This window comes from Mustela erminea, chromosome 2, assembly GCF_009829155.1.
Source record: "Mustela erminea isolate mMusErm1 chromosome 2, mMusErm1.Pri, whole genome shotgun sequence".
NCBI classification, from domain to species: domain Eukaryota; kingdom Metazoa; phylum Chordata; class Mammalia; order Carnivora; family Mustelidae; genus Mustela; species Mustela erminea.
In genome coordinates, this window is record NC_045615.1 from 23,949,462 (window position 1) to 23,975,529 (window position 26,068).

A 26,068-nucleotide genomic window follows, 5' to 3' on the forward strand; every position below is an offset into this window, starting at 1 on the left:
GTATTCATATCCCAGTCTCTACTGATATTAAACCAAAAATTATGAGATGCTTAAAATACTAAGAAAAAAAATGACCTACTGTGAAGAGACAAAGCAATCAAAAGAACTATTCTCAGAGAGAATGCAGATGTTAGAACTATCAGAAAGGTTATTTAAAGTAACTACAATTCACATGCTAGAAAATCTAGGGGAAAAGGTGGAAAACTTACATGAACAGGTGGGAAATTTCAGCAGAGCAGGAAACCATAAAAAAAAGAATCAAATATAAATGCTAGAAACAAAAGAAAAAAAAATCAGAGGATAATTCTTTTGATGACCTTAAATGCAGACTGGACACAGCCATGGGGGAAAAAAAAAACAAGTAAATTTTAAGGTAGAGTAACAGAAAAAGATAACTGCAAGTAATAAAATAATGCTGTCATGGCTATATTAAGATCAGAAAAAGTAGCCTTCGGAACACGGAATATAAAGAGTTACATTACATAATGATAAAGGGATCCATTTATCAAGAAAACATAAAAATTTAAAATTGTTTCCTAGGATTCCTGTAACAAAGCACCACAAACTGATTGGCTTAAAACAACAGAAATCTATTGTCTCACAATTTTGGAGTTTAAAAGTTCAAAATCAAGATGTTGGCAGAGCCATGTTCTCTTTGAAGCCTCTAGAGGGAAGACGCTTCCTTGCCTCTTCCAGTTTCCTGGATCCCAAGGTGTTCCCTGGGCTTGTGGCAACAGAACTCCAATCCCTGTCTCCATCACCACATGGTATTCACTCCTGATGTCTGTCTTAACGCGGTGCTTTAGTCTTCTTGTAAGGGCACCAGTCATATTGGATTTGGGCCCACCCCAATGACCTCAGTTTAACTTGATTACATCGGCAAAGTCCCTCTTTACAAATAAGGTCACATCTATAGGTACCTCCTTCCTTGTGAGACGTCAATATATTGTTTTGGGAGACACAATTCAACTCATAACATGTACCCCAAAACAAATGATTCACATACATAAAACAAAAATGGACAGAAATGAAAAAATATATAGACAAATCTAAATCATAATTGGAGACATCAATACTACTCCCTTCGTCTCTCAGTAGCCAACAGAACAAGCAGAAAATCAGCAAAGAAATCTAAGATATGAACAACACTGTCAACCAATTTTATCTAACTGGTTGTACATGACATGTATAGAACACTTAACCTAACACAGAAGAAGCATTTTTTTCAAGTACACATGGAACATTAACTAACACAGACCATGTTCTGGGCCATAAACCAAATTTCAACTAATTTTAAAAACTGAAAATCATACAAAGTATATTCTCCAATCATAATGGAATCAAACTAGAAATCAACAAGAGAAGGATGTTCTCTCCAAACCTGTGGAAATTAAACAACACTCTTCTCAGTAATCCATGGGTCAAAGAGAAAATCACAAGGAAAATTAGAAAAAATTTTCAATGAAATAAAAATGAAAACACAATATACAAAAATTTGTTGGACCTTGTAAATCAGTGTTGAGAAAAACACGTAGCATTAAGTTTTTTACATTAGAAACAAAAAGAGATCTCAAATCAATAGGTTAAAGCTTCCACCTTAGAATACTAAAAAAGAAGAGGAATTAAATCCAAATCAAAAAGAATAGTAGACAAAGTAAAGATCACTGAAACTGAACAAGAAAAAGCAATAGAAAAATAAACAAAAATCCATAGACAGGCTGATCCAGAGGGGGTGGTGGGGTGGCGGGGAGAGGGCGAGAAAGAAAAAGAAAACTACCAAAATCAAGAATAAAAAATGAAATAAGTAAAATCTGCTAGTCAGACTACCAAAATTCATTCAATAACAGAAAGATAATATGAATAGCCCTTAATCTATGAACTTAATTTGAAGTTTTAAAAAAAACCTTCCCAGAAATAAAACTCCTGGCCCAAATGGTTTCAATGACGAATTCCACTAAAACTTAAAGGATGAAATAACTTCTACACCATCTTCTCCAGGAAACAGAGTAAGAAGGAATAACTTTAAAGCTGATTTTGTTCTGCCAGCATTACCCTGATGTCAAAACTAGATAAGGACATTACAGACAAATATCCTTCATGAACACAGATGCAAAAATTCTTTGGCAAATATTAACAAATCAAATTCAAAAAAATAACACATCATGATCAAGTATGATTTATCTCAGAAATGAATCCCAAATCAACTAGTATAAAATTTACCATTCTAACAGACTAAAAAAGAAAAACTATATGATTATCTTCAGAAAAAGTATCTGACAAAATTCAATATTCAATGATAATGAAAATTTTTAACAAATTAGAAACAGAAGGGAACTTCCTCAACCTGATAAAGGGCATCTACGAAAAACCTAGTGGCTAATATACAAAATGGTGAAAGAATGAATACTTTTCCCCTAAGACCAACGGCAAGGCATTCTCAGCACTTGTGGTCAACACTGTATAATCCAGTAAGTATTCACTCAGAGATGATATATTCATTAATGCACGAAGTCCCAAAAACTCTAGCAAGGTTGCAAAATTCAGTCTAGCAAGGTTGCAAAATACAAGATTGATGTATAAAATTTAATTGTGTTTCTGTATCAAGAAATAATAACTGAAAGTGAAAATTCCATAACTCTTAAAAAACATGAAATTTAAAGGGAAGTTAACAGAGTATGTATAATAATCATACGCCAAAAGCTGCAAAACATTAGAGAGAGACTAAAGAAAATCTAAATAAATGGAAATTAAACCACATCCATGGACTGAAAGATTCAGTATTATTAACCCATAATTTTTAGTAAAAATGGTCTACCAATGAAATATATCAATCAAAATCTCAGCAAGACTGATAAACTAATTCTGAAATTTATATGAAAAATAGAGAAACCAGAATAGCTAAAGTAATTAAAAAAAAATAGGAGTCACATGATCTGACTTTATGACTTACTATAAAGCTATAAGAAAAGATATACTGTGTGGTATGTATATAAGAAAAGATAAACTGATTGAGCAGAACAGAGTTTAGAAATGGACCCACACATCTATAGCAATTTATTTACAAAGGTGCCAAGACATTTCATGAGAAAACATGGTCTTCTCAAAAAATGGTATTGAAAGAACTGGACTTCCATTTGTAAAAAAAATGAAGCTCAATACTTACCTTGCACCTACATTACAGATTAAAAATAGGTCACATTATAAGCCACAATATAAGAGTGTAATAATAATTATGTTTGACCCAATTTGGTTTTAGAAAAGCCAAATCACTGTTAGTTAACAATAAGCATACAGTCAACTAAGCTTTCAACTTCTTCAGTAAGATAGTCTCTCTCGTATATACACATGTATACGGTGAATTGACATTCTTGGAGTAAACAGTGCCCTCTAAGTGACCAGAGGCTACACGCCAGGAACAAATGCCACATTTTGATCTTCCCTCCCATTAACAACACTACTGCCACTGATATTTTTAACTCCAACTTTACTTTATCCTTTCTTCCCGTTTTTTTGGTACTACAAATTTCTAAGACTAAATGTAAAACTTCACATTTTTGTTACATATTTCACTCAAATATTTCATGCATTTTATTATGCAAAAATCACTTAAAAATTTTTATTTTCATTACCGCAAAGTGAGTTGTATGATCAATTTGTGATATTAGTGAAACTGTTGAACAAATTAGGGCCCCTGACAGAATCTTACAAAGATGCAATAAAGAAGGTAATACCTCAAGTTTATCAAGGGCATTAAACAATAGGGCTATAAATGATCTGAACAGTTCTGAATGCTACTAATGTCTTTTAATTATCTTGCCTATTTATCAGGAAGGTATCACCCAGATTTTTGAACAATTGCCTGAGATATGTCACACTAGACTTAAAACTTCACTAATTTACTAACTTAAAATACATTTTTAAAGTAAAAAAGTTAATATAGTTTCACAGGATATATCTTTCTTTTATCTTTTTTGTTTTGTTTTGTTTTAAGATTTTTAAGTAATCTCTACACACAACGTGAAGCCCAAACTTACAACCCTGAGATCAAGAGTTGAATGCTCTTCCAACTAAGCCAGCCAGGTGCACCTACAGGATATCTTTCTAAGTGAAACTACTAATTTTCTTTTCTTCCTAACATTAAAAAATGTCTAATTGTCTATTCTCCCTTTTATATTGAGCCACTGTTTTTTGTTTTTAGAATTTAACATTTTTCCACTTCCAAAAACCTGGTTGACATCATAAATCATGAACTCACTTAAAAACAAAAATCCTTTTCTAAAAGTGGGAGAGTTTAAAATTAAGTCACACAGAAATAAAATGTTTCTGCTTAGATTATTCTTCTATAAATGGTTCATATATAACATACATTAAATTATAAGACTCTTTAAAAAGTAAAGACTATTTCATTCACTTTTGTTCCTGGCCCAGTCCTCAGAATAATGTCTATAAAAGTTAACCAGCAAATTAGTAATTATTTGAATCATCACATTTGTTCAACATAAACTAATGTTGAATTCAAGTTAAGTAGACTTTGGGAATAAAGAACTGGACAGGAATGTGGACATGTGACTTTAAAAAAAGATACTACATCATCCACTCTAAAATGCACACTATAGATGTTTAACTAGACTTATTGTGGCGATCATTTTGCAATATATACAAATATCAATAACTATTTTGAAGACCTGAAACTAACAGAATGTTGTAGGTCAATTAACCCTTAACTAAAATAAAAGTAGTAACTGCCCCCCCCAACACTACAAATTCACATAAAAATAAGTTTTGAAGATCAGAGGGAAATACAAGAATGAGAAGTTGAAAATCTGACACACACACAAGCATATAAAAAAAGCTACAAATACTAAACTTCAACTTTAATTTTTTTAAACAAAAACTTTAAAAACACAAACCAATTTCTAGGTGTTTTGAAAACAATCTTTATGTAAATTCATGGTAGGTCTATGTTCCCTACTCTGAATCTACCCAAGTTAGTACACCCAGCACTAAACTAAGAAAACGGGAAGGATTAAGGGATAAACTGGCAATGCTGTGTAAATAAAACAATTCATTTATAAATAATAATGAATGGTCACTCCACACCATAGTAACTTCAGATGATTACAGAATAAATACTTCACTTTGAGGATTACTGACTGGCAGTGTGTTGCTGGTGTATGTCAGCATTATTCATCACCCTGACAGTAATACTAACCACAATCCATTTCAGTTACTTCAGTTTATCATATTCTGACTAATGTTAAAAAACAATGTCATTGAAGGCTGCTTAAATTAAGTGTAAGGTTAACCTCTGTTAGACTCATTTAAAAACTTCCACTAGAAGGTAGAAAATCAAATCTGCAAAATACTTAGAAAAGGTAAATTTTAACAAAGGTCACAAAAAACAGACTGACTTCCTGATTTAAAAACAAAACTTCAGCAAATTTTGTTAATGCAACACAATCTCTCTCTCTCTCTCCAAATATACATATGTATGTTCACACTTTGCTAAACTTATTTCACATTTTGAGGAAAGAGTGGCACAACCATATTTTAAACTAAATACATCACACTGAACAAATAATAATTTAAAGTTTAAGGTCAGTGTACCCATGATAATTTTCCTTCAGTAGCATATAAATAACTACATAATACTACATTTAATAATACATAGCAATTTGCTATATAAGAGCCCCCCCATCACCAATTAAGTAACTGAGAAAGGTCCCTTATTAATAAATGAAAACAGACTCAGATAATGTGCTATCTAAGTCCAAAGATTTCCTACTGTAGTCCTCTAATTTTAACTGTCTAGGCTACTTTCACATAGCATTTTGGTATATTTTTTAAAAACCATCTGCACTAATATTCTACTTTCTAGAGCATCATTTTCCTTTTTCTATTAATGTGATAGTTTTCTATTATCTCTGTGAGGACATTTATTCTGATTTTGCTTGTAAGGCTTTTTCTGTTTCCTAAATTGTCTTTGTTTCTTCTGGTTTCTTTTTATTTTTCTATTTGTTTTAGTCTTTGCTATCTTTCACATTGGAGACTGTCTTTAAATGTTCGCTAACGGCTTGGTAGTACCTTCACTTTTAGAATGAGGCACAAAAGAGCTGACTGAAGTACACTGAACCTAAGTAGCACTGTGAGCTTACAGACTTCACTGAAGGGCAATCAGATGGGCTCCCTAAATGTTAGTATTTTTTCGGTCTTTTGTCTTGAGCCAGTCAATATGTTCAAAGCGCAATACAATCTTCTGTCTTAAAGGGTGGGGCTGGTATAAGCTGCCAGAGCTCTGATAGCATGACAACAAAAGGGATCTGGGGGTCTTCACTGTTCAGTACTTAAAGCTTTCAGTTCATCCTCCAGTTTTCCATTCCTTCCCATCAGCCCCTCCTCTGCTGTTCTTGGTGTTCTCAAATAAGAAACTTCTCTGGTATAATTTCCCCAAAAAGTTACATATCTCTTTCCTTTTGCCAAGATAAAGGAAAGAATGGTTAGATTTTGGGAAGAAGTAGACACAAATGCAAACAATCAAAAATACTCTTTCCACTTATTCCTAAAGTCTACCAGTTCACTGACAGGGACAGATCTGAGATCTCAGCCTTAACACTTGGAAAATGTGTGACCTTGGGGAGATCCTTAACCTCTCTATATCTTAGTTTCCTTATCTGTAAAATAAAGATAACACTTTCCTTATAGTATTGTTGAGGGGATTCAAGGAGATAGCATATGTAAAATTTTGTTTATAAAGGAAGGCCCCTAATAGGGCTTCCCTCACAATCTAACAAATAGATTATAAACTTTCCCCACATCATTCTTCAGCTGATTAGACTGTAAACTCCCCAAGGCAAGAGAGATAATTTATACCAAAATATCCAACATCAGTGTGGCATATAACAGCATCCATATTTGGTGCCAAAATTAAAGTACTAAAATATATTTTATCAGCAAAAAAACAAAACAAACAAACACCAAAATCCAAGCACGGGTAATTATTTTCTTTCTCTGTATTTACGTTTTACTGAAATGCTTTAACATCCATTACTTACTGTTGTAAAATCACAAGGTTTTTAATAAAATGTGAATTCCTTTGATTTGACTAAAGCTTAATACATTTTTAAAAAGGGGGTGTTGTAACACCTATCATATTTAAACAATATTCCCTTCCCCCTCCCAAAAGTGTTCTTTTCCCTCTGTGACATCTAGATGGTATACTGATTCCTGGTATATCTGTTACAGAACAGGACTAAAAGGACTGGCATTCGTCAGAAACAGCACTTAAAACTTAAAGAGATAAAGAAGTGCTGTCTGATCAACAACAGTTAAATGTCGGTAGTCAATTCCAGGTCAAGATGAAGCTGTATATTAAATGTGTGTGTTAGGGAGAAATATCTCACATATAAAAATACACAACCAAATGGTAAAAGATAAATGAGGGACATGGAAAGAAAATCACCTACTTTTCCTTTAAACAAAGAAAGAGAAGAAGAAACAATAAATACTAAGGACAAATAACTGCAACTCGTAAGCAAATAAATACATTCAAGAGAGTTTTGTCATTCAGTTCACTTATGTTATCTGAGAATTTACTCTTCAGAAACATTTTGCTCCAGACGAGGGCACCGGAAGCTGCTAGTTTGTTAACAGAGTTGTGAATGGTATAACATTATAACACAGATTGAAAAAAAAAACCAAAACTATGATTTATTAGGGCTTGGATCAAAATTTAAAATTCAGTTTGAAGATAGGATCATAGTGAATTCTCCTTGAATTCCTACACTGCAAGCAAGAATCAGGCAATCCTGGTGCAGGTTCATTTTCCCCTAATTCTTCGTTCTGCACCCTGAGCCAAAAGAACAAGATTACATGGCTCTAGCACTATAAAGCTGAAAAATGGATGATTTTTCTTTTCCTTCTACCTCAAACTCTCTTTAAGGATTTTCCTTCATTTTCAGAATGTAAGCTCTAATTTTTAAAAAATAAAATATTTGCTTATACATTAGTCATTTCTGCTTTTTTATCCCAATCTTCAGTTTACTTTTTAGTAGGATAGTAGTTAACTACCTTGTTATTTTGAATTTCTAAACTAAGAGTCTCTGGCACACAATATTATTAAATAAACAAATGAAAAATAAATGAATACTCAAGTTGTAACATCAGGGATTCAACAGTTTTAGCCAAAGATTCAGCTTTTTCATAAAACAGGCTTAGTCAAAAAAAAAAAAAAAAAAAAAAAAAAAAGCTTAGAGAATAACCTGGAACAAACACACTAAGAGGAACAATTTGGAAGAGCTTTCCTTTTTAAAGCACTGGAAAGTTGGTTACATTTTACCATGTATTTCAGCATGAGAGGTGAAAGGCAACTTGACAAAATAACATTAAAACAGACTCAGAACTTGATGCCAAAATGCAGTTTAGCACCCTGCAATACTTCTCAAACATTCTGGGCCCAAACTTTTAGTTTTTAGTAAGAAATATGTCACTTTAAACCATAAACCAGTGCACACACATGTATGTACACACACACGCGGCTTAGGCCAAAGATTCATATATAACGCACACTGATACTTCTTTTTTTAAATCTTAAGCTTCCTTCATTTTTTTCCTCTATAATATCTACCTACTTATTTATCTTGAGTGTAGTTGACACACAATTTTGCATTAGTTTCAGGTACATAACTTAGTGATTTGTTTATCATTATATTTATATTTATATTTATATATTATTTATGTATATATTTATACATATATTATTTATGTTTATATATATGTTAAGTTTATACATTATGCTGATTCGCTACAAGTGTAGGTACCATCTTTTTGAACATGTCATTATTATGGTATCATTCACTAAATTCCTTATTCTGTGCCTTCATCCCCATGACTTATTCATTCTATAACTGGAAGACTGTATCTCCCACTCTCCTATACCCATTCTGCCCAACCCCCAACCCCTTCCCTGCTGGCAACCACCAGTTTGTTTTCTACATTTATAGGTTTGAGATTCTGTTTTTTGCTTATTTGGTTTTTGTTTATTTTGTTGTTCCACAGTTACTACTTTTTAAGTTTTTCTATTCGTTTTTTAAAATGCTCGTTGTAAACTGCAGTTTGAAAAACACTGGCTTAGTGTTTAAATTCTGGTGCTAGCCACTACCTGTGTGACTTTATACAACTTGCTTAACTTCATACTGCCTTAGTTTCTGTCTCTGTCTCTGTAAAAAAGACAGTGAATAATGCGGCCTACCTTATAAGGACTTTGTGAGGGTTAAAAAAAAAGTTAACACATATAATATACTTAAATAAGAGCCTGACAAAAGTAAATCCTCAATAAATATTAGTTAACAATAATAAAATGGCATATTCCCCCCTATAGCTAATCTATAGCTAAGTTTTCATTTGGAAGCTAATGGTTAGCGACTGCTTTTCAATGTAAGAACAAACTCATTTTTTAGAATAGGCACTGAAGTTATGATACATATATTAAATAATTCAAAATAATTGTGTGAATCAATTAGAAGAGAAATAATTGCCTCAGAGTATCGGGGCTTTTCTCTTTTAGAAAATTGGTTTACACAATCCATTTCCTACTAAGGGAAAAAGAAGAAATCATGGTGGCAGAGAAAATCTTTCTAATCTACAAAGAAAGCCCTGATACTGAAACATTCTGCCATCATAATTTGTTTTTATGATATGACATTTTATAAATATATTACTGTCCTAATTATAATTTCTTATAAAGACAAGACAAAAAGAAAATGTTCATTCCCATCTCTCCCAACGAGGTTGTCAAAATATAAAAATCTATGTATAATTGTAAAATACAGATTAAAGTCTCTCCCAAGTCCATGCATGGCTAGATCTGTCTTCTCAACAGTCAGAATTGTAGACCAGTGATGAAACAACTGGGAAAGTGAAGGGAAAAAAATCAACTTCAACATTCATTCCTACTTTTTTAGCTTTGAAAGAATAAATTAAACCATTATGTTAAATGAGGGCTTTCTCAAAACACACATATAAGAAATTAATTTTCAGCAGATTTTCTATTTGATCTTCTATACAGACATATTTGATCTTCTCAACAGAGTGACAATATTAATTTAAAATTATTATAAAGAGATAGTGTGCATAAAATAAAAGTTTATACCTTCAAGAAGACATTTTTTACATCTTTCATTGAACTCTTTTCTCAAAGAATGATCAGAAAAATAGTATAGAAGAAAAGGTGTTGATTATACTAATTCAGCTTCAAAAAGAAAATTCCCTGTGTAACATGGAAGAAATAACCAAGTAAAATTGTTGCTTTGTATCAAAGCTTCTAAAACTCCTCTGAAAAGCATCATTGAGAAAATTAAATGGACATAAATATGCATAAATAATTCAGTATGTTTTAAAGCCAGTCAGGTATATAATCTGTTAAAGAATGGGGATAAGATCTGTCTACATTTTAAATAAAGCTTTGCACAGAATGTTTTCTACAATTCTATAAGTTTAAACAAATAGTAATGTTTGCTAAATGTATACTATGGGGAAAATTTCAATATAAATCTCTTATAATCATTACTCAGACAGATACAACTCATCTTGTGTATGAGATATATCCCTGAAATATGCATGTAAACAAATATCTGAAAATTGAATCACACTGTAAACATTATGGAAGATTTTACTGCCAAAAGGAATAAGATATTTTTATAAAGTAAATAATTACTACCACTTTATACATGCAAAGCACAATTTTCAAAAATCGAACATGCTTATTTCACTTAAAATAATGTAGTTAATTCCACACTCACTTATATCCATCATTATTTAATGAAAACAGTTAGTACTAGAATTCCATTTTCTTGAACTTGAATGACTTTTATAGCATTTGAACCACCACTGCTTTGTAAGTTTTAAGATATGTATGTGGTTGAGTGTTAGAGCTCCCCACTTCTTCCCAGCCCTGCTAATTACACTACTATTCATTATTCAACTATGTGTCCTTTAGTTCTTGTTGAAAGCATTCTTTATATTCTTTCCTCAGCCCAAAGTACTAATCTCTCAAAAAATCTCACAAAATATAAAAATGGGTACCACTACTACAATTAAAGGCACCAAATCATCAAAATTATATTTTTTATGCCTTTATATAGTGGATATGGACATATATGGAAAGACTAATGAAAGCAACTCCTTTAGTTTTGAGGCCCTCTACCACTTTTACAAATCTAACAAAATAAAAAGAGCAAAATCATTATTGGTAATCTAGTGGGGCATAAAAATGGCCTTATTTATCATATACAGAATATAAATTGCAAAGGCATTAGTTAAAACAGTATTTTACCCACCCAACAAAAGTATTTGGCAAGCTCTATAGAAATAGCTATATACAAATAAAATTCAATTTTAATAAAGGATTCTATTTATCTGGCAAATAATCCATTAAGGCATTTTGCTGGTATTACTTTAATGAACTGTCATAACAAAAGAAACCATATAGTTTAAAAAACAAAAAACAACTGCTTTGGAAGCTTTCCTCTGGTCATGTAAGATTTTTTCAGTGAGATAGAGAACCAAGACAAGAGGCAGAGAATAGGGATGCCTGGGTGGCTCAGCTGGTTAAGTGTCTGCCTTCAGCTCAGATCGTGACCCTGGGGTCCTGGGATTGAGTCCTGCATCCGGCTCCTTGCTCAGCAGGGAGCCTGCTACTCCTCCTGCTTGTGCCCCCTCCCCAGACAAATAAATAAATAAAATCTTAAAAAAAAAAAAAAGAGAGGCAGAAAATAGAGGCAGTTGGCAAAGAACAGTGGTAGGAGGAGGCAACATGATTACAGGAACTCTTGGTCAGGTACAATGATGGCAAAAAACAAACACAGCCTCAGCGAAAATATCCAAATAGCCTCCCGCTTATCATCATTGGTAACTGTTCTACCAGGACAGAAACATGCACCCTGTCCACAATCTGTCTTACTACCCACCGGATCTTGAAGAGCCCACCAAAAAATTTTCTAAACAACAACAACAAAAAAATCCTAAGCTATGGGCGCCTGGGTGGCTCAGTGGGTTAAGCCGCTGCCTTCGGCTCAGGTCATGATCTCAGGATCCTGGGATCGAGTCCCCCATCGGGCTCTCTGCTCAGCAGGGAGCCTGCTTCCCTCTCTCTCTCTCTGCCTGCCTCTCTGACTACTTGTGATTTCTCTCTGTCAAATAAATAAATAAAATCTTTAAAAAAAATAAGTTTTTAAAAAGGTAATTCTTCTAGCACTCTAGGAAGGATATTTATTTAAATATATTTTGTGAAGCAAATTTTACATTTTAATAAATTAAAGGAGTAAAAATAAGATTTTTACTTTTATGTACATAAAATTCAAATAATGGAAAGACAGTAGGATATAATAGCCTGAGAATTGAAGAGCTGGCAAGTTTTTATTATTGACCTACTGCATGACTCACTATACAGGTTAACCTAATACACAGACCTCAATTATTCGATTTGAGAGTTTTACAGATTCCAGTGAATACTACAGGGTCTTAGAACAAATATGATACCTAGATGTAAGTAAGACTTTCCTTATTCTAAAAAAACAACAACAACAAAACCCCCCCAAAAAACCAGTTATACTCAGTATATATACTGGTTATACTCAGTTATGTGTTTATGGTCAGCTGACGGCTGGGTTAAGATGGCGGCTGATGGTACAATCTAGCCATCCTCCACATGCAGGTTGAACTGGCCATGTTAGGGGCACGTTCTCAAGTTGATCACTTAGAAGCATTAGAAACAGATGGTTCTAGAACTGGGCCAGAAATAAGGGTTAAGACGGGAGCACTCTGTCAGAGATATGGAAGTTAACAAAGACTACTGAGATTATATCAAAATGACTCAGGAGTAACTTAAAGAAGTTCCCTGTGGTAAAAAACGGGAACAACTGAGTGAACATCAGTAAAAATAATCACTGCAATGGACTGAAATGTCAAATACATTTAAGTCTGTGAGTTCATTACGATGTTTTTTTTAGAAAGTTAGGTCCCATTGGAAGATGTTAGGAACTAGTCACTGTTATGAAAATGAAATAAAGAGAGAAAAAAAAAAGCAAACTTTTATTCTGCTTTTCCAATGCAATGTACCACTGAATAACCTAGTAGTAGATTAAGGGAAGCATCTTGTTACAGAATGAGTCTCAATTTCGTAAATGAAATTAAAGGGAGAGATGGTAAATATCATGATTTTGCAATGATTACATAACCAGTAAATCCAGGCATTAAATATAAATGGCAACTAACATCACAAAAGAGAAGTAAAGAAGGTATTACATGCCTTCTATGAGAATAATGCGAAAACTTCCTATGAAGCAGTATTGCCACAAATATCCAATCTGAATTCTATCAGTCTTTGGAACAAACTACCAATTTATAAGAAATACAGAAAGTGGAGAAACCTGTTAGACTATTCCACTGGGATGCAATAAACAAAATCCATACTGTGAGAAAAGATATAAGACAAACTATGTTTCTTCAACTAATCAATTGGAAAAAAAGAAAAGATGGAAGAGAAACCTACAGGAGAGACTTAAGACTTAATCAGTATCAACTGAATGCACTGTGTGGTCCTTATTTGGATCCTGATATGAATAAACACAGTAAAAAGAATTACAGAAAGTTGTAATTCAATTGGAATGTCATACTTACTAGGCTTTTGATGATATTAAGAAATTATTGCTAATATTTTAGGTTTGCTAATGGCATTATGGTTATGCTTTAAAAAGAAACCTTAAAAAGAAGTACATATTGAAATATTTATGAATAGAATGATATGATATCTAGGATTTGCTTCAAATTCATAAGAGAAAGTAGAAAGAAAATGAATATAAAAATAAAATAAGAGTGATGATTACCAAAGCAGGGTTACTAATTGATGTAAATTTATTACGCTAATTTGTCTACTTTTGTATATGCTTGAAATTCTCTATGATAAAAAACTAAAAAGAAATATGCCCTTATTCTATATTACAAAATGGTGATACAGGATATTCTATTTATTGATAATCTAGGACAGAAAAGGAGAGTTCTTGAAGAACCTAAGATATAAGAAAATAGTTTAAAAACAGTGTGATAAACGTATATGCATATAGAAATATAAAATGCAGTCATTCCTTATTGATATGTGGTAATAAGTATTTTTTGCTTATTTATATGTTTTACATTTAAACAACTGAATAAAGTTAATATTTTATAACTTGGGGAAAATGTCATATATATTTTATCATTTAACACATTTAGTGAATGGCAGGCCCTGTGCTAGGCATGAGAAAAACAATTGTGAACAAGAACTCCCTCATATGGAGTTCAGTAGGGGGGAACCAAAACAGGTAGAAGGGTATATAATATTCAGGATATTTTAGGTGCTGTGAAAGAAACAGAGGACAGAATATCACGGAATGAAAATAGTAATGGTCTCCATGAAGAGGTGACCTACAGGACTAGAGTCAGCCACTCACTAAGTAGGAGATGAACATTAAAGGCAGAGAAAGCAAAACTCTGAATTGGAAAGAATAATTCTGCATTCAGAATAACTAAGTGAAAAAAGGTTTAATCACTGGATTTCTATAATTCAAAATTATATTTAAAGAAAATTCATTTTGAGGTAGTGAGGGATAGATTAGATAAGGGCAATAGATGGCAAAGAGATCAGGTAGGACACCTGTAGTAGTGTACTGGTACTTGTCTTTTAATACAAGTGCTGGTGAGAAGTATCCATGATACTAAAACCATTTGAAGAAGTTAATATTTTAGAATAATGTCTTCCTAAATGTATACAGAAAAAAAGAATACAACTGTAAATACTTTTCAATGTTACCAACTTTATCATGTATTTTTCAAAAATTTTCAATTTAGGGGCACCTGGGTGGCTGAGGGGTTAAGCCTCTGCCTTCGGCTCAGGACATGATCTTAGGGTGCTGGGATCGAGCCCCACATCGGGCTCTTTGCTCAACGGGGTGCCTGATTCCTCCTCTCTCTCTGCCTGCCTCTCTGACTATTTGTGATCTCTCTGTCAAATCAAAAAAAATTTTTTTTTTAAATGTTTTTTCAATTTAAATTCTAAGTTCAATTTTGAGAAAGTGAAAATACATATGAAAGAAAAATGTATTAAAGTTACAGTTATAGTAAAAAGATTTTTAGAAAGTAATGTGAAAATCAAAAATAATCAAATTCATTGTGATGTGCAAGGCTACTGTATTTCAGATGATTCCTGAAAAATTACCTTGGACAAATCTCTGAAGTTGCTTGGCAAGGTAAGATCCAGTTCTTCTGATTCATAATTAGTGATGACCCAGGGAAACACTGGATACTGATTTAAGTCATTGTAACTCCGTCCTAAGAGAGGGGAAAAAAGCCACTCCATTTAGAATAATAAAATGAAATGATAAATAGGAATATCATTAGCTAAAAATAATAACAATTTAACTCTTTGAGAGCCAGACAGTGTTCTCATCGTAAATAGACTTTTATTAATTGAGTTAAACTTTATATATAGTTACTGAATGCCTATGGACCGTCTTTTGGGAAATGTAATGGTATCATAAGAACCTTTAGTAATAGTATAATAGTATAATAATGTAAAACAAATCTTAAATAATGTGAGACTCAAGCCCACCTTCTAGTGTATTTAATAACTACCCAAAACAAATCACTGGTTCTACTCTCTAAAAAGAATTTGGAGGATACATTTAAAAGACACTTTAAGCACAAGAGGAGCTATTTGAGAGTAGACTATTTCATAAACGTTGCTCCCTAATTATTACGGTGCATTTAATCTATGTGTTAATTGAATTATCTCTCATGCTAAGTATGTGCATTAAGCTTAGTGTGTAAGTTTTCTGTTTCTCACTACTACTTAAGAATCGTTTCAGTCACTACTTATATAATCTTCATTTAGTTCGACATAAATTCAAACTTTCTTCATTCCTATCCCTCAGCTGGCTGTGAACTGAACATCTCAACTGATAAAATTTAGACTTTTCAATGTGAACCCTTAACTTCCAGTTTTCCATAATAGTCCCTCTCTTTTCCTCTTCTCTAACAGTGCCTTTATTCTTCATGAGCTGTATTTCCTTCAACAGAGCTCGAGTCGGCCTCACTCATAACTTGCATTGTTACTTCTCCTCTCTGTCCCTTTCATTGTTTCTCATTTTTGCCTTAATCCATTCTCTTTTTACTATTACACAAGAAAACTATAATTCACATCTAATGTTCTCATTTCATCTCCAACCATTCAGTTCTTGCAATCAACCTTTTCTGTTTGCTTTTAAGCTATAAGGCATGGCCTGTACTCATTTTTAATTCTCCCATACCATATTTGGTACAGGCAACCAACACCTTTCTCTTTCTTTCCCCTTGCATCTCAAGACATTTGCTATACCTCAGTTTTCCTCCTCTTAGGTCTAAAAACTCTGGGATAACTCATCCTCTTCTTTCCTTTACTAACTTTACCTTTGTCTTCTTGTCATGAACAAGAACATTCACCAGACCTTGTCTCACTGCTTTCTGTATTATCTGGCTTGGTAACCTCAACTCATTCTTGGTAATTTCTAATTTATGCAGATGAAATCCAACGTCTTCTCTCCAAATTCCAAATACCTTCTTTGAACTATACTTCTAAAAATTCTTTTTGATATATTAACTTGGATGTCTATCTACATAGTAAAATCATCATCTTTTTCTAGACCATTTTTTCTGACTTCCTTTCTGTAATGGCACCACCATTTCCCCAATGATTCAGGCCAGAAGCCTGGAAACCTTTTCTGACACTTCTCTTTTACCCCCTACATTTAGTCAGCCCGATGTCAAATTGTTTATACCTTATAAATCTTACATCATTTAATCTATAAATTCCCACTTTCACACCTCTAATGCAAGCTCTCATTATTTTTTATATATAATTACTTTCTAACTGTGCTCTCTACCTAGTTTCACTCCACTCTAGTTTATCCTTCATTCTGCCTCCAAGTTAACTTTCTATATAGTACTAATATCATTTATTTGCTCAAAAACTTTCAGAAGTTGTCCTATAAATGGACTGCTAACTCCTCAAACTGAGAGAAAATCTTTCACAATGTGTCTCCCTGCTACCTTTTTAGTTTTCTTTCTCATTATACCTTTATGAATATATACTTTATGTGTGTACATGCATACACATATGTATAAATTATACCATTAATCATTCTTTAGCTATATCACATTTTCCCACCTTTGTATGTTTCCTTATGCCTTCAGCTTTACATGGCATGACTTCTAATCTCTCAAATACCACCTCTACTAAAGTAATATCTATCCTTATATGAACATGAAATCCTTCCTGATTTTTTTCCTTACTCCCATCAATTGGATGAATATAATTTTCCTCTCTCTCTGAACTGTTATTTACAATAGTACTTTGTATTTCTTTTATTGAATCTATAGTCCTTGCTCCAGAATCGTGTAAATGCTAAAATCTGTACTTAATATAACTTCTCTGAGAGCAAGCAACATGCCTTATCCTCTCTGTACCTCCTCTGTGCCTCAAATATAAACTGTGTCAGTTTGCTGAATTGAAATCTCAAACGTCCTACAAATACATTCTGTTTTCTTCATTCTAATTATTACAAACAAAAAGTAATGGCACATTTCTATTCTTTACTCTCTCTTTTTAAATTTAGCTTATATTTATTTAGATTCAATTAGCCAACAGGTGGCACATCCATAGTTTTTGGTGTAGTTTTCAATGATTCATTAGTTACGTTTAACACCCCGTACTCAGGACATTATGTGCCCTCCTTAAAGCCCATCACTCAGTTACCCAATCTCCTTTTCCAGAACCCTCAGTTCTTTATTCTCTTTCAAAGAGAACAGCTTCCATGGGTGATGTTCAGTAATACTTCTTGATTACAGACCTTACAGAGGACCATTAACTCTAGATTTTCACATATGGATCATAAGGTAAGTATTCCTTTACTTAATATTTTACCAAGTTTATTTTTTTCTATGTTACATTTTTGTTTGATCATGTAACACACTTCTGATTAAGTCATTAACAGGTTAAGATTTTATATATGGTTTTTCATTTCCACTATCCCATAATAGATCCATTCTTACTATATTAAATAGTTGTAAATTTTCATTTTAGATTTTTAGAAAAAAGTGTGCATACCCATTTTTAATTTTCTCAAGCAGCCAGCTGTTCATATGTAAAACTGTAAACTCTACTTTCAAAATTACTCTTGATAAGGTATTCACGTAGTAATAATGAAAATAAAAGTAAGCTATTTATACTAGTACTCATAATAATTTAATAATATCAATTAATAACATCACTGGAAAAAATTATCATTTGCAATAAGTCAACACGTAAGGTCAGATTACCTGCTATTGTGTTGAGAAACATCAAATACTCAAAATTTGAAATCTCTCTATGCTGCCATCGCTGAGTCATATTAGAAGCTTTAAAGAGTTGACGTGGACTAGCTAATGAGATACGCCTGCAAAAAACAGAATTTGATACAGAATCAATTTAATTATAACATAATAATAAATTATGAATATCTGTGCTTATTCTGTATATTTAACATAAAAAATGATATCTGTATATTCTAAAAAGTTCTGTCCATGTTTTACTAATGAATACAAGAAATGTTTCAATGTACAATTAATGATTACATGATTTAGACTAACCACAGGTCCATGATACATATTCTATTCATTCAAGTAAGCTGTCATTACAATGCCATTATAATATCTAGTTTCCATAAATGTTCATTAATAATAGTATGATTAATAACTTACTGATTTACTTATATCAAAAGATTATAGTAACTCAGAAAGATATAAAATTGTATTGACATCTTTTTCTGTGTGGGGGTTTCTTTTTGTGTGTATTCACATCTTTATCAGTTTTAATAGTTCTCTTAGAGACAACATGTTTTACATTTTAAATTTAAATATTATGTTTATATACCCTTTATAAGACGGAAAAGGAAGATTCTAAATTCTTCACGTGTCTATTCATGGGGTGGGACAAAGGTAAAAGAAACTATTCTTTTTTTATACAGCTTAATAATAGATGACCAAGTTTTCTGTTTTTTTTTTTAATGCAATGTAAATAACAAAAGATGTAACTGACTAATACTAAGTTAGAGTGGTAAATAGGTGGCAGGATTAATTATTACCTTCAGAACCTAGGATCTCAGAGAAGTATGCTGTGACAGTTCTTCCTACCACCAAAGACAAGGTAACTATATTTTTTGTTTAATTTTCAAGGGTATAATTTAAATACTATAAAATTTACCCACATAAGTATACTACTCAATGATTTATTAATAAATTTCTAGAGTCCTGTGATTATTACCACAATGTACTTCAGACCATTTCATCACCACAAAAACTTGCCTTGCGCCTATTTACAGTTAATCTCCACTCCTATCCCCAGCTCTAGGTAACTATCAATCTGCTTTCTGTCTCTATAAACTTGCCTTTTCTGGACATCTCAGATAAATGGAATCATACATCATGAAGTCTTCTGCACCAGGTTTCTTCACTAATCATAATGCTTTTGAGATTCATCAATGTGGCATGTTATTAGTAATTCACTTTTTAATTGCTGAACAGTATTCCAGTGCATGAATATAAAATATATCACATTATAAAAATCCATATTAAAACACTTGTAAGAGTTTTACATATATTCTGAATACAAGATCTTTATCAGAAACACTATGTACAAATATTTTTCTCACTCTAGGACTTCTCTTTTCAAATACCTAGTGGTGGGGGAGGAGTCAAGATGGCGGAGAAGTAGCAGGCTGAGACTACTTCAGCTAGCCGGAGATCAGCTAGATAGCTTATCTAAAGATTGCAAACACCTGAAAATCCTTCGGCAGATCGAAGAGAAGAAGAACGGCAATTCTGGAAACAGAAAAACAACCACTTTCTGAAAGGTAGGACTGGCGGAGAAGTGAATCCAAAGCGAGGGGAAGATAGACCCCGGGGGGAGGGGCCGGCTCCCGGCAAGCGGCGGAGCAACCGCGCACAAATTCAGGACTTTTAAAAGTCTGTTCCGCTGAGGGACATCGCTCCAGAGGCTAAACCGGGGCGAAGCCCACGTGGGGTCAGCGTGGCCTCAGGTCCCGCAGAGTCACAAAAGGATCGGGGGTGTCTGAGAGTCACAAAAGGATCGGGGGTGTCTGAGTGTCGCAGAGCTTGCGGGTATTGGAATGGGAAAGCCGGCTACAGAGACAGAGCCGACAGTAAGCTCGTAGCTCGGGGTTACCTTGAACCGGTCGCAGGCTCAGTGAGCTCGGAGCGCGGCCGGAGGTCAGGCAGACGGGAGTAACTGGGCTCTGTTCTCTGAGAGCGCACTGAGGAGTGGGGCCCTGGGCTCTCGGCTCCTCCGGGCTGGAGACCAGGAGGCCGCCATTTGTATTCCGGTCCTCCGGAACTCTACAGAAAGCGCTCAGGGAACAAAAGCCCCTGAAAGCAAACCCGAGCAGATTACTCACCCCGGCCCCTGATAAGGGCGGTGCAATTCCGCCTGGGGCAAAGACACTTGAGAATCACTACAACAGGCCCCTCCCCCAGAAGATCAACAAGAAATCCAGCCGAGACCAAGTTCACCTACCAAGGAGTGCGGTTTCAATACCAAGAAGAGCAGCAGAATTCCAAAGGAGGAGAAAGCAAAGCGCGGAACTCATGGCTTTTTCCCTGTGATTTTTTTTAGTCTTGCAGTTAATTTAATTTTTTTCTTTTTCATTTTTTGTTTTTTTTCTCGCCTTCTGTTAAAATTTTTTTAACTTTTACCTTTTTCTTTTTTAATGTTTTTTTTTTAAGATTTTATTTATTTATTTGAGAGAGAGACAGTGAGAAAGAGCATGAGCGAGGAGAAGGTCAGAGGGAGAAGCAGACTCCCCATGGAGCTGGGAGCCCGATGCGGGACTCGATCCCGGAACTCCGGGATCATGACCTGAGCCGAAGGCAGTCATCCTGGTAACCAACTGAGCCACCCAGGTGTCCCCTTTTTTAATGTTTTTTAACCAGTTTATCTAATATATATATTTTTTCTTTTTTATATTTTTCTTCTTTTTTTTTAAATTCTTTTTTTTTCTTTTTCCTTTTTTTTTCTTTCTTCCTTTTTGAACTCTTTTTATCCCCTTTCTCCCCCCTCACGATTTGGAATCTCTTCTAATTTGGTTAAAGCATATTTTTCTGGGGTTGTTGCCACCCTTTTAATATTTTACTTGCTCCTTCATATACTCTTATCTGGACAAAATGACAAGAAGGAAAAATTCAACACAAAAAAAAGAACAAGAGGCAGTACCGAAGGCTAGGGACCTAATCAATACAGACATTGGTAATGTGTCAGATCTAGAGTTCAGAATGACAATTCTCAAGGTTCTAGCCGGGCTCAAAAAAGGCATGGAAGAAATTAGAGAAACCCTCTCAAGAGATATAAAAGCCCTTTCTGGAGAAAGAAAAGAACTAAAATCTAACCAAGTTGAAATAAAAAAAGCTATTAATGAGGTGCAATCAAAAATGGAGGCTCTCACTGCTAGGATAAGTGAGGCAGAAGAAAGAATTAGTGATATAGAAGACCAAATGACAGAGAATAAAGAAGCTGAGCAAAAGAGGGACAAACAGCTACTGGACCACGAGGGGAGAATTCGAGAGATAAGTGACACCATAAGACGAAACAACATTAGAATAATTGGGATTCCAGAAGAAGAAGAAAGAGAGAGGGGAGCAGAAGGTATACTGGAGAGAATTATTGGGGAGAATTTCCCCAATATGGCAAAGGGAACGAGCATCAAAATTCAGGAGGTTCAGAGAACGCCCCTCAAAATCAATAAGAATAGGCCCACACCACGTCACCTAATAGTAAAATTTACAAGTCTCAGTGACAAAGAGAAAATCCTGAAAGCAGCCCGGGAAAAGAAGTCTGTAACATACAATGGTAAAAATATTAGATTGGCAGCTGACTTATCCACAGAGACCTGGCAGGCCAGAAAGAGCTGGCATGATATTTTCAGAGCACTAAACGAGAAAAACATGCAGCCAAGAATACTATATCCAGCCAGGCTATCATTGAAAATAGAAGGAGAGATTAAAAGCTTCCAGGACAAACAAAAACTGAAAGAATTTGCAAACACCAAACCAGCTCTACAGGAAATATTGAAAGGGGTCCTCTAAGCAAAGAGAGAGCCTACAAGTGGTAGATCAGAAAGGAACAGAGACCATATACAGTAACAGTCACCTTACAGGCAATACAATGGCACTAAATTCATATCTCTCAATAGTTACCCTGAATGTGAATGGGCTAAATGCCCCTGTCAAAAGACACAGGGTATCAGAATGGATAAAAAAACAAAACCCATCTATATGTTGCCTCCAAGAAACTCATTTTAAGCCCGAAGACACCTCCAGATTTAAAGTGAGGGGGTGGAAAAGAATTTACCATGCTAATGGACATCAGAAGAAAGCAGGAGTGGCAATCCTTATATCAGATCAATTAGATTTTAAGCCAAAGACTATAATAAGAGATGAGGAAGGACAGTATATCATACTCAAAGGGTCTGTCCAACAAGAAGATCTAACAATTTTAAATATCTATGCCCCCAATGTGGGAGCAGCCAACTATATAAACCAATTAATAACAAAATCAAAGAAACACATAAACAATAATATAATAATAGTAGGAGACTTTAACACTCCCCCCACTGAAATGGACAGGTCATCCAAGCAAAAGATCAGCAAGGAAATAAAGGCCTTAAACGACACACTGGACCAGATGGACATCACAGATATATTCAGAACATTTCATCCCAAAGCAACAGAATGCACATTCTTCTCTAGTGCACATGGAACATTCTCCAGAATAGATCACATCCTCGGTCCTAAATCAGGACTCAACCGGTATCAAAAGATTGGGATCATTCCCTGCATATTTTCAGACCACAATGCTCTAAAGCTAGAACTCAACCACAAAAGGAAGTTTGGAAAGAACCCAAATACATGGAGACTAAACAGCATCCTTCTAAAGAATGAATGGGTCAACCGGGAAATTAAAGAAGAATTGAAAAAAATCATGGAAACAAATGATAATGAAAATACAACGGTTCAAAATCTGTGGGACACAACAAAGGCAGTACTGAGAGGAAAATATATAGCGGTTCAAGCCTTTCTCAAGAAACAAGAAAGGTCTCAGGTACACAACGTAACCCTACACCTAAAGGAGCTGGAGAAAGAACAAGAAAGAAACCCTAAGCCCAGCAGGAGAAGAGAAATCATAAAGATCAGAGCAGAAATCAATGAAATAGAAACCAAAAAAACAATAGAACCAATCAAGGAAACTAGGAGCTGGTTCTGTGAAAGAATTAATAAAATTGATAAACCCCTGGCCCGACTTATCAAAAAGAAAAGAGAAAGGACCCAAATAAATAAAATCATGAATGAAAGAGGAGAGATCACAACTAACACCAAAGAAATACAAACTATTATAAGAACATACTATGAGCAACTCTACGCCAATAAATTTGACAATCTGGAAGAAATGGATGCATTCCTAGAAACATATAAACTACCACAACTGAACCAGGAAGAAATAGAAAGCCTGAACAGACCCATAACCAGTAAGGAGATTGAAACAGTCATTAAAAATCTCCAAACAAACAAAAGCCCAGGGCCAGACGGCTTCCCGGGGGAATTCTATCAAACATTTAAAGAAGAACTAATTCCTATTCTCCTGAAACTGTTCCAAAAAATAGAAATGGAAGGAAAACTTCCAAACTCATTTTATGAGGCCAGCATCACCTTGATCCCAAAACCAGACAAGGATCCCATCAAAAAAGAGAGCTATAGACCAATATCCTTGATGAACACAGATGCGAAGATACTCAGCCAATAGGATTCAACAGTACATTAAAAGGATTATTCACCATGACCAAGTGGGATTTATTCCAGGGCTGCAAGGTTGGTTCAACATCCGCAAATCAGTCAATGTGATACAACACATCAATAAAAGAAAGAACAAGAACCATATGATACTCTCAATAGATGCTGAAAAAGCATTTGACAAAGTACAGCATCCCTTCCTGATCAAAACTCTTCAAAGTGTAGGGATAGAGGGCACATACCTCAATATCATCAAAGCCATCTATGAAAAACCCACCGCAAATATCATTCTCAATGGAGAAAAACTGAAAGCTTTTCCGCTAAGGTCAGGAACACGGCAGGGATGTCCATTATCACCACTGCTATTCAACATAGTACTAGAGGTCCTAGCCTCAGCAATCAGACAACAAAAGGAAATTAAAGGCATCCAAATCGGCAAAGAAGAAGTCAAATTATCACTCTTTGCAGATGATATGATACTATATGTGGAAAACCCAAAAGACTCCACTCCAAAACTGCTAGAACTTATACAGGAATTCAGTAAAGTGTCAGGATATAAAATCAATGCACAGAAATCAGTTGCATTTCTCTACACCAACAGCAAGACAGAAGAAGGAGAAATTAAGGAGTCAATCCCATTTACAACTGCACCCAAAACCATTAGATACCTAGGAATAAACCTAACCAAAGAGGCACAGAATCTATACTCAGAAAACTATAAAGTACTCATGAAAGAAATTGAGGAAGACACAGAGAGATGGAAAAATGTTCCATGCTCCTGGATTGGAAGAATAAATATTGTGAAAATGTCTATGCTACCTAAAGCAATCTACACATTTAATGCAATTCCTATCAAAGTACCATCCATCTTTTTCAAAGAAATGGAACAAATAATGCTAAAATTTATATGGAACCAGAAAAGACCTCGAATAGCCAAAGGGATATTGAAAAAGAAAGCCAACGTTGGTGGCATCACAATTCCGGACTTCAAGCTCTATTACAAAGCTGTCGTCATCAAGACAGCATGGTACTGGCACAAAAACAGACACATAGATCAATGGAACAGAATAGAGAGCCCAGAAATAGACCCTCAACTCTACAGTCAACTAATCTTCGACAAAGCAGGAAAGAATGTCCAATGGAAAAAAGACAGCCTCTTCAATAAATGGTGCTGGGAAAATTGGACAGCCCCATGCAGAAAAATGAAATTGGACCATTTCCTTACACCACACACAAAAATAGACTCAAAATGGATAAAGGACCTCAATGTGCGAAAGGAATCCATCAAAATCCTTGAGGAGAACACAGGCAGCAACCTCTTTGACCTCTGCCGCAGCAACATCTTCCTAGGAACAACGCAAAAGGCAAGGGAAGCAAGGGCAAAAATGAACTATTGGGATTTCATCAAGATCAAAAGCTTTTGCACAGCAAAGGAAACAGTTAACAAAATCAAAAGACAACTGACAGAATGGGAGAAGATATTTGCAAACGACATATCAGATAAAGGACTAGTGTCCAGAATCTATAAAGAACTTAGCAAACTCAACACCCAAAGAACAAATAATCCAATCAAGAAATGGGCAGAGGACATGAACAGACATTTCTGCAAAGAAGACATCCAGATGGCCAACAGACACATGAAAAAGTGCTCCATATCACTCGGCATCAGGGAAATACAAATCAAAACCACAATGAGGTATCACCTCACACCAGTCAGAATGGCTAAAATAAACAAGTCAGGAAATGACAGATGCTGGCGAGGATGCGGAGAAAGGGGAACCCTCCTACACTGTTGGTGGGAATGCAAGCTGGTGCAGCCACTCTGGAAAACAGCATGGAGGTTCCTCAAAATGTTGAAAATAGAACTGCCCTATGACGCAGCAATTGCACTATTGGGTATTTACCCTAAAGATACAAACGTAGTGATCCAAAGGGGCACGTGCACCCGAATGTTTATAGCAGCAATGTCCACAATAGCCAAACTATGGAAAGAACCTAGATGTCCATCAACAGATGAATGGATCAAGAAGATGTGGTATATATACACAATGGAATACTATGCAGCCATCAAAAGAAATGAAATCTTGCCATTTGCAACAACATGGATGGAACTAGAGCGTATCATGCTTAGCGAAATAAGTCAAGCAGAGAAAGACAACTATCATAT

At 34.5% G+C, this 26,068-nt stretch overlaps 1 protein-coding gene across 3 annotated transcripts in view; it reads right to left on the reverse strand.

The window, feature by feature from the left end:
- LRBA (LPS responsive beige-like anchor protein) overlaps nt 1-26,068 on the reverse strand; it is a 731,121-nt gene that overhangs the window by 176,821 nt on the left and 528,232 nt on the right. For all 3 annotated transcript variants that reach the window (XM_032332488.1, XM_032332486.1, XM_032332485.1), the window contains 2 exons: nt 18,385-18,500; nt 15,248-15,360 (listed from right to left, as the gene is read on the reverse strand). In XM_032332488.1, coding sequence (XP_032188379.1) covers nt 15,248-15,360; nt 18,385-18,500 — 229 coding nt within the window. The remainder of the gene's footprint in view (nt 1-15,247; nt 15,361-18,384; nt 18,501-26,068) is intronic.